A 16170-nucleotide genomic window follows, 5' to 3' on the forward strand; every position below is an offset into this window, starting at 1 on the left:
GGTATTCGGAGTTTCTTTGCGCGTCTGAAAGTGGGAGAAATAAAGTTTATGGTTTCTATTTTTGGCCCGCTCTCCCCTTTATTCCGTAGAACTAAACTATTCCAGATGCGAACCAGACTTCAGACGTAACAATATTGCCATATTTGGTATGGCAGAAGCCTACATTATTAACATATTTCTCCCCTTCTCTAGCCAACCACAAAGCATTCCTGACAGTTTAAAGAGTTTTTAAAGTTCTTCATACAGGATATTCTTTAGCATTCCTACTTGGGTTAATTTACTTTTCACGCAATCTGCCCACCACGTTTGAAAACATAATCTACTACAGTGATCCAATTTTCTACATACGATGTTAGTTTGGGGAGAAAATACCCAACTAGTTTCTAGTCCTACTATCCTTCGGGTCTCAAATAAGTTACATTTGATAGAATTTAGAAATTCAACGATTAGAAGTAATTTCAAACCGGATTTGACCAAGAAAGCAAAGATTATAGAATGCTTGAAAAACATGCTTTTTTTCCTGCCAAAATAATGTTAATAGATTGTTAACCGAAGGACGATATGACAATCCCCTATTTATAAAAACCATAAACACAACGGAAATATTATTCGAGTAACTTTATACCTTAGACTTAAATGACGAGATACTTTGAGAGCGCTGAACAAATAACTAACGGAGAATGGTTGTCAAGACCACTGAGAAATCTCCCTCCGGTGAGTTTTTCTTACTTTACCTTTACTAGTCCGTTTGTTTCAAAATGTATTGTATACGCCATTGCTTTATCACGTTGTTTATACTGTGCAAATATATTGAAGTATCTTAACTGATCCGTCATCCATTGTAACCTTTCCATTTGATGTTGGAATTTGACAATCATTATTTCTGTACCGATTGATATTTAATCATCTGTATCTTGATGCGCGCTTGCTTTAGTTTTATTTTCATTTGTCCACATTTTCATAATTCCAGTTTAAGACACTAGATGGTGTAATGCTTTGGTTAACTTGCTTGACATTCCCTCTCGGCATAGATGTCAATTCAACGTCTATTCCACGTTGGTTCAACGTAATTTCATTGAAATTAAGTGCAAACAACATTTATTCAACCAGTGTGTGCCCATTGGGTTGTTACGATTTCCCTCACTGTTGTGACTGTTTTCCTCATTGTTTGATTCGTTTTGATGTAGCCGAGGGCTATATAATTTGTCATTCATCTGAAAGCTTGTGATTCTTCATCGATTAAACCAGACAAACAACTTTAAAGCTCATGAAATGACACTGGCATTATGTCACAGCTTGACAGTTGGCATCAACACATGTCTGTTTGTTTTGAGTGTCAGATTCCCAATGGGGCACTGCCATGTGCCCATATAGATTTAGTTTATTTTGGTTGTTGGTGTGTGTGTGTGTGTGTGTATTGTATCTAGCCCCAAGTAATACTTATGTCATCCAAGTGATGGTGATGATGATGCTTGTTTCCCAAACATAAATGGACCCTTAATGTCAAATGTTTCCCATGCCATCCTGCCATTCCAATATCCATTATGACCTCATCAGTAAGTCTCTGTGTGGTGAGTTTGACCCCATGAGCTCAATAAGATGCTTTTCTGATTATGATTGTTCTGCTCTGCCAGCATATTGTTCTGATTCTTTCCTCTTCCCCTTACAAGGACACAGTGTATGTTATAGGAAACAGTGTTGTACACCATGGAACCATTGAATAACATCCCATAATGATATTAATCTTGTAATTACCCATTCAGGAAACATCACCTAGGCGACCAGGGATAGAAATGTGTATCCATGTAGTAATGGCAATGATGATATTTTCCATCCCCCTCTTCCCCGTCCCCCTTATGAATCACTGGATCCCAGTCTATTGTCCTAGAGAGACTAGTGTAAAACGGAACAAGACCAAAAAGGATTGGCTGTTTATTGTAAGCCTGTTCAAACAAAGGATAACATGCGGTGGTTGTTGAAGCTTCCTCTCTATGTCAGCTCATAGAACTCTGGGATGGAAGCTCAGTGAGTTATGGGGTGTTCTTATGTACACACACTGTGCTTAGTCACAAGAGAGCCCTCTTCCATTATACTTGGGTCTTTCTATTCCTGGACCTGGTATGTCCTTTGTTTTACCTACAGCACTAACAGATGTGTGTTATGAAGTCAGCGTGTTGTTATTGTGTGTCCTAGCCTGCCAAAGGAATGACAGTCAGTGCATCTGAAGTAGGTGGATGGTGGAAGAACTCACTACGGTAGTCCAATCCATAATAGAGTGGGGAATGTCAGCCATTTTAGTATTCTCCTGCACACCTTTTTTTTACTCTTTTTTTTACAGGCGGGGCACAACGTTACTCCAAAACAACAGTCAGGCCATCTTGCACAAAAGCTGTCCATTTTAGACAGGGGGCAAGAGTTATAGATGGGCGACTGCCCCTGTGCCCCATTTATACAAGGTAGGCTAAACACAGCACTACTGTACTACTGTTGTATCAGAGCAATGGGTAATTTACATTAGATTCAGTTGAAAGACTTGCCACATTTGCCAGAACCTTAGTGTTATTTGCCACTCAAAACGATATATTATCCCTGTGTTAGCAGGACTTTTTATTGATCTAGAGAGAGTAAAGGCTGGTGTTGTTATTGAGGTTTAAATCAACCGCAGACCTGGTGTATGGGTTGTCTCTGTTTTCGCAAACTTTTATGGTAGATCTCAGAGGCTGCGTCCCAAGCGGTACCTGATTCCCTTTATACCGGACTACTGTTGACCTGGGCCCACAGGGAAAAGGTGCCATTTAGGATAAACACAGATTCTCTGAATGTACCAGGTGTGCCAATGAGAGGTTTCCTTCAGTCTAACCCAAGCACTTAAGCATGGGAGCGAGAGATATTTTTCTAGGGCAGAATGTACCAGACAGAGTCAGACATACACAATGTGTAATGGAGAAAAAAAATTGGAGGACTGAGGTTTTTTGACAGAGCAGGTAGTCCATCCAGGAGTGGAAAATGGAATGCGGGACTCCTGGAATGTTTGGACCAGTCAGGATAATTGAGTGTATCTGGAACAAGAAAATACAAACTTTGGTCCAGGGGTGTGGAAGAATGTGCTTTAGGAAGTCTGAAGAAACATTCCATTCAAAGCTGAGCCCAGAGGCTTCCTTAGATGGCACCACAGAGAATAGGAATAGGAATATCTTCCCTGCTTCGTCTGCACACTGAGCACAACGCAGGATAAATACAATACACTCCTTCATTCAATGGCCATAAGAAGAACTCTTGAGCTGAAGAACTCTTGACTCTCCTTTCCCATGACGCGGAAGACACATTTCAGTTGAACACATTCAGTTGTACAACTGACTAGGTTTCCCCTTTCCCTTTCCATGGGTCTCTTATGACTATTACATTAAGAAGACCAATATTAGAGAAATGAATTGTGTGCTTTGTTCATATTTCAGTGGTGATGTGAAATCTGTTATTCCCATATACTTCGACAATAACATGCTGGTGTATGCTGACATTAGAAATGATTCTAAAATATGTGTTTTGTTCACTGTGAAGATCTGGTATTCCCATTATTGCCATACACTTTGATTTGCTGGGGGACACTGTAGTCTGAACACAATTGGGCAGGTGTATCGGAGAGTGAATGGCTCAGAATAGCCACTGCACCTCCTTGTCTTTGGACTGTGTCAAAGAAGCACCCTTTGTTCTGAGCTGGGGTCAGGGGAGAATGGGTTATTGTCAACCAGGGTTATAAAATTATGTAAATAGTAGAGCACCGAGCAGAATCTTTCCATTTTTGTTTTGCATTGGCATTGGAATCTGCTAAACTGGCAGGTATTGCAGTAACAAGCCAGAGATGACAGCGACCATTATTCTCAACTTTTCAAAGTACACTATGTTTAAGAATGTACACATTCTAAATTAATTTGTATTTGAATGAAAAGACTGAAAAACCCAGGTGGTTGTAAATGTTAATAACGGTTTGATTACTGATTGTAACACTAGCCTTGATTTACATTATTTTATGGCTAGACACTGTGGTGATTTTGTAACCCATTTGTTCCTCGATGGTAAAATGTTGTTACAAAGTAATAGAAAGTTGTTACAAACAGCCAGCGCGTCTGTGCTTGCGCTGTTTAACAGCCACACTGTCACTTGTCCGGCTTTGCTGTGCGCTTCACTGGAAATTGCTACATTGGTACAAGTCGATGATTTGTTAGTGCACGTCATCAGACCGCTTGCTTGCTTGTTGCCTATTTGACCGAAGTGGAGCTGTCAGTTCAGTACATAAAAAAAGAAAGAAAAACAAAGAAAATCAAACAAACAAAGGTTAACCAACAGAAAGAGATCGGCAGCATTCGCTCTCTCATACGTTTAGCATAGGCTACGGTTCGAGCTGTTTGTTTGAGCAATTTGAGGGTAACAACAGCTAACGGAACATGGCTGGTGTGATGACAGGTTTTGGTAACTTCACTCACGCCGTTGTACGAGCTATCCCCTCATCCCTTGCTAAAGAGGCACTGAGGATGAACGTTTTGGACGTGGACCTGGTGAAAGCTCAGCGGGAGCATGAGGTATATGTTGGGGTTCTGAAGCACAAACTCGGGCTGCAGGTGATAGAACTCCCCGCCGATGAGTCACTCCCGGACTGTGTGTTCGTGGAGGATGTCGCTGTGGTTTGCGGTGACACCGCTCTGATCACCAGACCCGGGGCTGAGAGCAGAAGGAAAGAGGTAAATAAAGTGTGTGTGTGTGTGTATATATAATATGTATATATATATATATATATATTATAGAAAAATCATGTCTCAGTTGACCATTTCTTTATTTGGAGTATGGATATATACTGCTGTTGTCATCTTTGGTATTAATGTATCGTATATGTATAACTGTCAACGCCATATCGAGAGTATAGCTACATTGTAACAGTAATAGGCTACAAAGGAAGGGATATGTGATTAGCCATCATCAGAACGCCAACGCCCTTGGAAAGATGATCAGATAATATGGTCACAGTCACATGAGGGCTAAGACACCACTGTCCAACTCAAATGTTATTGGTCACATAAGTACACATTTTTAGCAGATGTTATTGCGTGTGTAGCGAAATGCTTGTGTTCCAAGATCCAACAGTGCAGTAGTATCTAACAATTCACAACAATACACACATATGTAAAAGTTAAAGAAATTAATTAAGAAATACATACACCACCAGTCAAAAGTTTGGACACACCTACTCATTCAAGGGGTTTCCTTTATTTTTACTATTTTCTACATTGTAGAATAATAGTGAAGACATCAACACTATGAAATAACACATATGGAACCATGTAGTAGCCAAAAAAGTGTTATATATTGTATATTTGAGTTTCTTCAAAGTAGCCATCCTTTGCCTTGATGATAGCTTTGCACACTCTTGGCATTCCTCAACCAGCTTCATGAGGAATGCTTTTCCAATTGTCTTGAAGGAGTTCCCACAGATGCTGAGCACTTGTTGGCTGTTTTTCCGTCACTCTGTGGTCATACTCATTCCAAACCATCTCAACTGGGTTGAGGTCGGGTGATTGTGGAGGCCATGTCATCTGATGCAGCACTCCATCACTCTCCTTCTTGGTCAACTAGCCCTTACACAGCCTGGATGTGTGTTTTGGGTCATTGTCCTGTAAAAAAAAAAGTGATAGTCCCACTAAGACCAAACCAGATGGGATAGTGTATCACTGCAGAATGCTGTGCCTTGAATTCACCAGCAAAGCAGCCCCACACCATCACACCTCCTCCTCCATGCTTCACGGTTGGAACCACACATGCATAGATAATCCGTTCACCTATTCTCCGTCTCACAAAGACACAGTGGTTGGAACCAAAAATCTCAAATTTGGACTCATCAGACCAAAGGACAGATTTCTACTGGTGTAATGTCCATTGCTCGTGTTTCTTGGCCCAAGCAAGTCTCTTCTTCTTATTGGTGTCCTTTAGTAGTGTTTTTTTTCTCAGTAATTTGACCATGAAGGCCTGATTCACGCAGTCTCTGAACAGTTGATGTTGAGATGCGTCTGTTACTTGAACTCTGTGAAGCACTTATTTGGGCTGCAATCTGAGGCTGGTAACTCTAATTAACTTATCCTCTGCAGCAGAGGTAACTCTGGGTCTTCCTTTCCTGTGGCGGTCCTTGTGAGAGCCAGTTTCATCATAGTGCTCAATGGTTTTTGCGACTGCACTTGAAGAAACTTTCAAAGTTCTTGACATTTTTGGGATTGACTGACCTTCATGTCTTATATTAATGATGGACTGTCATTTCCCTTTGATTATTTGAGCTGTTCTTGCCATAATATGGACTTGGTCTTTTACCAAATAAGGCTATCTTCTGTATACCACCCCTCCCTTGTCACAACACAACTGATTGGCTCAAACACATTAAGAAGGAAAGGAATTCCACAAATGTACTTTTAACAAGGCACACCTGTTAATTGAAATGCATTCCAGGTGACTACCTCATGAAGCTGGTTGAGAGAATGCCAAGAGTGTGCAAAGCTGTCATAAAGGCAGAAGGTGGCTACTTCGTGGAATCTCAAATATAACATATATTTTGATTTGTTTAACACTTTTTTGGTTACTACATGATTCCACACGTGCTATTTCATAGTTTTGATGTCCTCACTATTATTCTACAATGTAGAATAAGTGAAAATAAAGTAGTGAAAATAAAGAAAAACCCTTGAATGAGTACAGTAGGTGTGTCTAAACTTTTGACTGGTACTGTAAATATTAGGAATAGCGATGTCGGAGTGGCATTGATTCAGTAGAATAGAATACAGTATATACATATGAGATGGGTGAAGCAGTAAAATTTGCCTCCTCATTCCTGGCAGAACTCTACATTAGTAGCCTATGTTAGCAATAACAAGAGTAGATGATGAGCATTGTTCTTTGCATTACGTATATTGTCAAATGCAATGCTTTATAAAGACATTTTCTACCATAACCTTTGATGTGGTTAATACTGACAGCTGTCTAGTCAGATGTGAGCTGTCAAAAGATATTACATTGTAAACTGTGATTCCCTGTTTGCACAGAGTACTAGAGCACACAGAGTAATGAGAAAGCATCTGCATCTCATCATCTGATCTGTCAAAATAGATGCTTTAATTGAAACAGCCATAATTCCTAGGCAGAGTGCTCTTGCATACAGAAAGAGCAGATTACTGCAATGCATGTCAGTCCATTGAAAGCAAAACATTATTTTTGTGGTATACTGTCCATATTACACCAATAAGTTATACTAACAGCAGGCTATGGACAGGGATATTTCTGCTGCTGGTTTACTTACTAGTGTACCCTAATAAAGGTGACTGTGTGAATATAAACAGACTAAATGTATGCACAGTATTTACAGTAGAAGTCGGAAGTTTGCATACACTTAGGTTGGAGTCATTAAAACTCGTTTTTCAACCATTCCACAAATTTCTTGTTAACAAACTATAGTTTTGGCAAGTTGGTTAGGACATCTACTTTGTGCATGACACAAGTAATGTTTCCAACAATTGTTTACAGACAGACTATTTCACTGTATCACAATTCCAGTGGGTCAGAGGTTTACATACACGAAGTTCACTGTACCTTTAAACAGTTTGGAAAGTTCCAGAAAATTATGTCATGGCTTTAGAAGCTTCTGATAGGCTAATTGACATCATTTGAGTCAATTGGAATCAATTGGAGGTGTACCTGTGTATTTCAAGCCCTACCTTCAAACTCAGTACCTCTTTGCTTGACATCATGGGAAGATCAAAAGAAATCAGCCAAGACATCAGAAAAAAAGTGTAGACCTCCACAAGTCTGGTTCATCCTTAGGAGCAATTTTCAAATGCCTGAAGGTACCACGTTCATCTGTACAAACAATAGTACCCAAGTAAACACCATGGGACCATGCACCCGTCATACCGCTCAAGGAGACGCGTTCTGTCTCCTAGAAATGACCGTACTTGGGTACGAAAAGTGCAAATCAATCTCAGAACAACAGCAAAGGACCTTTTGAAGATGCTGGAGGAAACAGGTACAAAAGTATCTATATCCACAGTAAAACGAGTCCTATATTGACATAACCTGAAAGGTCAAACTGACCTAAGACAGGGAATTTTTACTAGGATTAAATGTCAGGAATTGTGAAAAACTGAGTTTAAATGTATTTGGCTAAGGTGAATGTAAACTTCCGACTTCAACTGTATGTGCACCCTGGGCTGTAGACTAAATGTGCTGTTCCCTGTCCTCTGTCTGTTGTCTAAAGTTGCACATTCTGGGATATATTCAGAGGTGGAAACTTTTTGTGGGAATTAACGGGAATATATGGGAATGGTTTTTGCATTGGCTATATTTACCATATCATATGGAGACATAAACATAAACCTTTTACCTTATCATAAGTAGACATAATTGCAAATGATGAAATCCTTCCAATAGAAAAATAACTATTTAGTTACGAATTGAACTTTAATTAAATGAGTTGACTCTTCACATGGAATGATTTCACTGAACAACAAAAGAAAGGGAATATTGAATGATACCCAATGATCCATTGCATCTCCCAAAAATGTTTTCAACATCTTTAAAATGATAGTCGAGAAACTAGAGCTTTGGTTGTCTTCCTCTCAGGTTTCCATGTCTTCTCCATTGACCTCCTCAATGTCCACCTCTTGAACATCAGACTCTGAGGCCTTATCTTCACTGTCACTTTCCAACCTTGTTGAGGATGGCTCGTTGTCAGGCTCAAAAAGCCTCAAATTTTGTTGCGTGCTTTGGTGTGTGTGTGTGTTCCCAAACAAGGACCAGTTGTGCTCTGAGGCGGCTGATGTTGGTGGGATTTGGAGGACGACGGAGGCAACAGGGGAAAGAGCCTCAGATCCACCAAGTCCCTTCCACCAGGTGGCTGATGAGTTATTTTAGCACGACTGCCATATTGCATCTCCATCCAAAGCCCTTGCTTGGAAGTGTCCTTCGCCAGACTGCCAAGATCCTTGTCCTCATCCAGGCCAAGGTGGTGAGACACGGTAATGATGACACCATAGGCCTTGTTGATCTCTGCACCAGACAGGATGCTCTTGCCAGCATACTTGGGGTCCAACATGTACATTGCGGCGTGTATGGGCTTCAGGCAGAAGTCTTCATGCTTTTTGATGTATTTCAGAATTGCAGTTTCCTCTGCTTGGAGCAGCAGTGAAGTGGGCAGGGCAGTATGGATTTCTTCTCTTAGATCTGCAAGCAGAGTCTGAACATCAGACAGGATGGCATTGTCTTCCTCAATCTGGGCAATGGCTACTGCTTTAGGTTTCAGGAGTTTCAGGCTGCATACCACGCTCTCCCAAAATACAGGATCCTCTTGATGGGGCTGTCCATATCGGCAGACTGTGATATAGCCATTTCTTGGAAAGAATCCTTTCCCTCCAGTAGACTGTCAAACATAATGACAAAACCACCCCAATGGGTGTTGCTGGGCAGCTTCAATGTGGTGCTCTTATTCTTCTCACTTTGCTTGGTGAGGAAGATTGTTGCTATAACTTGATGACCCTTGGCTTTCTTATAGAGTGTATCGATTGTTTTCAGTGCCATGATGTCCTTGAGGAGCAGATTAAATGCATGAGCAGCACAGCCAATTGGTGTGATGTGAGGGTAGGACTCCTCCACTTTAGACCAAGCAGGCTTCATGTTCGAAGCATTATCTGTCACCAGTGCAAATACCTTCTGTGGTCCAAGGTCATTGATGACTGCCTTCAGCTCATCTGCAATGTAGAGACCGGTGTGTCTGTTGCCCCTTGTGTCTGTGCTCTTGTAGAATACTGGTTGAGGGGTGGAGATGATGTAGTTAATTATTCCTTGCCCACGAACATTCGACCACCCATCAGAGATGATTGCAATACAGTCTGCTTTCTCTATGATTTGCTTGATCTTCACTTGAACTCTGTTGAACTCTGCATCCAGCAAATGAGCAGATAAAGCATGTCTGGTTGGAGGGGTGTATGCTGGGCAAAGAACATTCAGAAATCTCTTCCAATACACATTGCCTGTGAGCATCAGAGGTGAACCAGTTGCATACACAGCTCGAGCAAGACATTCATCAGCATTTCTCTGACTACATACAGTATTTGCAAATGTACACAGCTTTTCCTTCCACATTACTAGAGTGAAATGTATCCATACATCAGATGGTGCCAGTGGCATTTTCCTGTAAAGATCAGATAAAAATGAGTAAAAAATAATAATAATACAATTCCACATACAGATAAATAGTTAAGCAGTTAGATTAAATAACTGCTTTGTAAAATACATGTTTTCAAATTAAACATGCATGGAAACAGGTGAATTAAAACTCCTCGGTTAACAGGCTCAAGCAAGCGAAAACCCACAACTAGCAGAAATTGTTAACAAGTTAGAAATTATTTGAATACACTTTGCTGTAGGCTACTATTTTCTAGTTAACAAAAAATCATGTATGTCGCGTAAAAAATATTCACCCCACCCAGTATTGTAATCAAAACTTACCAGAAAGTATGTAGTCCTTGGCTCAGACAGTGTAGTAGTGGAGCTCAATAGCATCTTTATTAGTGTGCAAGATCTTGAGAATCACCTGTACATGTGATGGAAGAGTGCACTGCACATGTGATGGAACAATGCACTGTGCATGCAGAGGGTTGCAATTCCAATGATTTGGGGATAGTTTAACCAAAATATTATCTTATCTTATGTGTATCCCACAAGAAAGGTTCACTGTTATAAGAGCTTTTTTGGTGAATTTAAGTAACATTTGCCAAATTCCAGGGCTTAATAACTTCCCATGGAAAATTTTCAGAAAAATCCCGGAGAATTACCGGAAAGTTTCCAACTCTTTGTAACCCTACTGGTGACAGTGTGTTTGAAGTTTGGACGAGCTCTCTGAAAGCCCCTGTCATATCGTATCAGACTCACCCTCCGGGTGAGGGCTGCTAATGGGCCCCGGCCATACCATTGGGAGAGGATATTGATCTGTAAACCACCTGGGGTTCATAATGGCTCTCGACATACAGGAAATGTATTGGTCAAAGGTTTGGTCAGCTGGACTGTTTTGGATCTGACTAAAGGGTGTCCATGCAGTGTAGTGTTTTACTGTATAACATGGAAGAGGTACGGTTTACTTAGAGTTGTGATCATGTAACATTTAGCTTTCATAAAGCCTTTATGACCATGACATAAAGAGTCGTAATGCCCTACCAAGTCTAAAGTATTAGAGTCGGGCCGAAGACCTAGGATCGATACTCGGTTGGTCACATTGGTGGATCAGAGGACTATGCTTGCGTGACGAGACCTGAAGACGGGTATTAGCTCCCAGAGCTAATGCTTAGGGTTTAGTTTCTTCTTGCCACCACCAAGACACACCCATCTGTCAGAACCTTGCCAGCAACTCAATCACAGCAAACAAACCTCCTGCAGGTTGAATTCAATAACTATAGGCAGAGATGCCATAGCAAGCATTGAGTAGGTCAGTAGCCTACAGAGTAATATGAGAAGAATGAAATTGCTAAATGTATGTAGATATTCTAAACTAAATGGTTTGATAACTTTCAAATGTAGTAACAGGTCCATGTAGAATTAACAATCCTTTACATAATACCAAAGAAGCAGTGATAAGCTAATATAACAATGTCCACCTTTCACCTTTCGTTGTCATTCCCTGCCGATACAGGTACTGTGCCTATCGGCATTTTGTCTGGTGGTAATGGGTAGAGGTGCGCCGAGTAGTCGGACAAAACAAGTATCCTAATGGATATGGATACGATTATGATCCGAGTAGTTTTAGGTAATTAGCATGCATGCACGCATCTTTCTTGTGTCAGTCAGTCACGTGAGGTTTTACATGGTGTAAATCACTCAACTGGCTAGTTTACCAGTCTGTACAAAGACGGGTGGGCTGTATGTTGATCCTGCTGCTCTGATTGGATAGAGTGAAGCTGTCCACTCGCTTCAGAATTTCACACAATCACCTTCACTTCGCTGTTTCGGTCTGGTCATTCAGACTTGCTGCTGCCTACTGTTAGCCTCCTACCATGATACATCAAAAGGAAAGGAAGTTTGCTATCAAGCTATCAATGTGCATATTATCTAACAAGCAGGGTGAGGGTAAGGAAAACGAAACACTGACCCGCATTCTGATTGATAGCAAACTTGTCTGCCCACTGCAAGTTTGAAGACACAGACACAGGTCAGACACACACACCTCAACGGCTCCTAATTTGCAGCTTGTTTGGTCTATAAACTTGCAGGGAGATAGGTATTTTGCCAACATCTACTTAGGCACGTTAAAACATTTACGTTTTTTCACGAGTATCATCCGATCCGACTATCAACTGGCTATTTACGGATATGATTTTGAATACAAGTATGGCCATGTTGGCACACCCCTAATAAAGGGTCTATCTTGGCAAACATGTCAGAGATACTGGTTGGTCATGCACAAACACATACACACAGTGGGCAATGATTACATTATCAATGGTGGTTATGATTATCATGGTGGAACCAACCTGATCACGGCGTTCACCTTTCTATTTCACTTTTGTATGTGTGTGTGTGTGTGTTATACAAGTTTTTTCTTAAAGTTTCCGGGATGTGCATCACACTTATATCAGTACACCAAGAAACCTATGTTAGATCAAACAAGCAATTCATGTTTATCTTGACTAAATTCGACACTCTCATACAAAACCTCAGGGGTATGAACATGCCTCTCTACAGTCTTACATGTGGATTCTCTTCTTCTCTTTCCACTGACAAACAAACAGGCTGTTTTCTCCATAATTGGCACAGCCGCTGTCTTCTGATCCCAGAGGTAAATGAGTCCAGCATCAGTAAAGAGCTTATATTATAGCCTATCGGTGTGTGTTTGTGTGTGTGTATGTCACCGTGAGCACAGAATTCAGTCTGGATTAACCATGCTTTATTGGCTGGGACATAGGGAAGAAAGCACAGTCCTCTGATCCCTCTCTGTATCCCAGATCCCAGCCCTCTTAGTTAGTTATTTGTGACTGCCACTGCCAATTTACTGGTTAGATGAACCAGACTTCATATAAACACTGTTTGCGTGTATATTTGTGAATTGTTTTTAGATCCTACTGCACTGATAGATACTACTGCACTGTTGGAGCTAGGAACACAAGCATTTCGCTGCACCCGCAATAACATCTGCTAAATATGGGTATGTGACCAGTAACATTTGATTTGATTCAGACTTTTCACCGAAGCGCAAGTAAGCATTGGCTCACAAAACTACATCTAACTTCCTTCATACTGCACGCAGAGACATACAAATGATATCCATGGGTCCATCTTAATTGCCAGAATCTCTCAGTATCCCTTTAAGTGATCTTGTTTTTGTGACGCTCATAAGGCGCTTGCCTAATGCATTAATGGCTATGGAAGGCAGTGGTAAATTGGAATAGGCTTTGTTTTTGAAAAAAATGAATCCTGGTCTCATGTAACCCAATGGTGGAAGCTCTAACTATGTTCTTCACTTTGGAGATTATATACCAAGATTACACTCGTTGACGGTTGACAGAATTTGTAATCAGGCTCATCCTTGTGAAGTCCAGAGGCTTCTTCAACAAAGATAATTTAGTTGATAAAGAGGAACAAAAAACTGGTTGTAAGAGCCACTTAATATGTGGAAAGAAACTATATTAGAATATATTTTAGTTGTGTTATTGAATAGAAATGGTATATTGTTTATTATGGGAAATATGTATATGGGTCTTTCTTTAAACTAGGGTACAAGTAAAGATGTCCTAAACTGGACAACTTGTTCCAACTGTTGATAAAAATCTGACATTTTATTTCATGCCATTACATTAAGATATAAGGGAGATCATAGCTATACTGAACACAAATCTAAACGCAACATGCAACAATTTCAGCAATTTTTGTTTTTCATTTTTTTTTTCTTTACAGTTCATATAAGGAAATCAGTCAATTTAAATAAATACTTAGGCCCTAATCTATTGATTCCACATGACTGGGCAAGGACGCAGTCATGGGTGGGCCTGGGAGGGCATAGACCCACTCACTTGGGAGCCAGGTGCACCCACTAGGAGAGCCAAGCCCAATCAATCAGAATACGTTTTTCTCCACAAAGGGGCTTTATTACAGACAGAAATACTACTCAGTTTCATCAGGTGGCTGGTCTCAGACGATCCCACAGGTGAAGAAGCCGGATGTGGAGGTCCTGGGCTGGCATGCTTACACATGGTCTGCGATTGGGAGGCCAGTTGGATATACTGCCAAATTCTGTAAAACTGGTCAGCAACCTTTTTTGTGTAGAGTGCCAATTTACAATTTATCCTACCATTTCTAATGAGCTGCGTGTCAGCTATGATTTTTATATGTGCATTACAACTAATTGTCTATTGAATGTCTAATTGCCCACAAACTGAAGAATTCCATGGCTCGCTAAACAGAGGCGCTGTCCATTAGCACCACGGAGCTCCACTATAGAACTCCCTGCATCAGATGAGCTACGCCACACCAAGGCACTGTCCAAGATGTTAAATCCTGTGCGGTTTTTGCACCTTTTGAAATGCATCTATAGAAATGAAGCCAAAAGTTTACATACACTTAGGTTAGAGTCATTGAAACTCGTTTTTCAACCACTCCACACATTTCTTGTGAACAAATTATAGTTTTGGCAAGTGGCTTAGGACATCTACTTTGTGCATGACACAATTAATCTTTTCCAACAATTGTTTACAGACAGATTATTTCACTTATTATTCACTGTATTACAATCCCAGTGGGTCAGAAATGTACATACACTAAGTTGACTTTGCCTTTAAACAGCTTGGAAAATTCCAGAAAATGATGTCATGGCTTTAGAAGCTTCTGGTAGGCTATTTGACATTTGAGTCAATTGGAGGTGTACCTGTGGATGTATTTCAAGGCCTCCCTTCAAACTCAGTGCCTCTTTGCTTGACATCATAGGAAAATCAAAAGAAATCAGCCAAGACATCAGAAAACGAATTGTAGACCTCCACAAGTCTGGTTCATCCATGGGAGCAATTTCCAAACACCTGAAGGTACCACGTTCATCTGTACAAACAATAGTACGCAAGTATAAACACCATGGGACCACGCAGCCGTCATACTGTTCAAGAAGGAGACTTGTTCTGTCTCCTAGAGATGAACGTACTTTGGTGCGAAAAGTGCAAATCAGTCCCAGAACAACAGCAAAGGACCTTGTGAAGACGCTGGAGGAAACAGGTACAGAAGTATCTATATCCACAGTAAAAGTGAGTCCTATATCAACATAACTTGAAATGCCTCTCAGCAAGGAAGAAGTCACTGCTCCAAAACCGCCATAAAAATGCCAGACTACGGTTTGCAACTTCACATGGGGACAAAGATCATACTTTTTGGAGAAGTGTCCTCTGGTCTGATGAAACAAAAATAGGACTGTTTGGCCATAATGACCATTGTTATGTTTGGAGGAAAAAGGGAGAGGCTTGCAAGCCGTAGGACACCATGAAGCATGGGGGTGGCAGCATCATGTTGTGGGGGTGTTTTGCTGCAGGTCGCAAATGGGTGTTCCAAATGGACAATGACTCCAAGCATACTTAAAAATGTATGGCAAAAGGACAACAAAGTCAAGGTATTGGAGTGGCCATCACAAAGCCCTGACCTCAATCCCATATCAAATATGTGGGCAGAACTGAAAAAGTATGTGCGAGTAAGGAGGCCTACAAACTTGACTCAGTTATACCAGCTCTGTCAGGAGGAATGGGCCAAAATTCACCTAACTTATTGTGGGAATCTTGTGGAAGGATACCCAAAACGTTTGACCCAAGTTAAACAATTTAAAGGCAATGCTACCAAATACTAATTGAGTTATTGTGAACTTCTGACCTACTGGGAAGGTGATGAAATAAATAAAAGCTGAAATAAATAATTCTCTACTATTATTCTGACATTTCACATTCTTAAAATAAAGTTCTGACCTAAGACAGGGATTTGTTACTAGGATTACATTCCAGGAATTGTGAATCTGAGTTTAAATGTATTTGGCTTAGGTGTATGTAAACTTCTGAATTCAACTGTAGATCTTTGTATTGTACTTCCTGATTTTCTCCATTGTTTGTTTGGCAAGCGTCCTTGATGATT

The 16170-nt window shown here is 40.6% G+C and overlaps 1 protein-coding gene across 3 annotated transcripts in view; it reads left to right on the top strand.

Annotated features, from left to right (window-relative positions):
* The first annotated feature begins 260 nt into the window (after positions 1 to 260).
* LOC135556194 (N(G),N(G)-dimethylarginine dimethylaminohydrolase 1-like) overlaps positions 261 to 16170 on the top strand; it is a 118618-nt gene continuing 102708 nt past the window's right edge. For 2 of the 3 annotated variants that reach the window (XM_064989189.1, XM_064989190.1), the window contains exon 1: positions 4167 to 4736. In XM_064989189.1, coding sequence (XP_064845261.1) covers positions 4443 to 4736 — 294 coding nt within the window. In that variant the 5' untranslated portion in view covers positions 4167 to 4442. Of the gene's footprint in view, positions 715 to 4166; positions 4737 to 16170 lie in introns of those variants that run through there. The other variant, XM_064989191.1, reaches the window with a different exon arrangement.

This window comes from Oncorhynchus masou, chromosome 15 (assembly GCF_036934945.1).
Source record: "Oncorhynchus masou masou isolate Uvic2021 chromosome 15, UVic_Omas_1.1, whole genome shotgun sequence".
Lineage (NCBI taxonomy): Eukaryota > Metazoa > Chordata > Actinopteri > Salmoniformes > Salmonidae > Oncorhynchus > Oncorhynchus masou.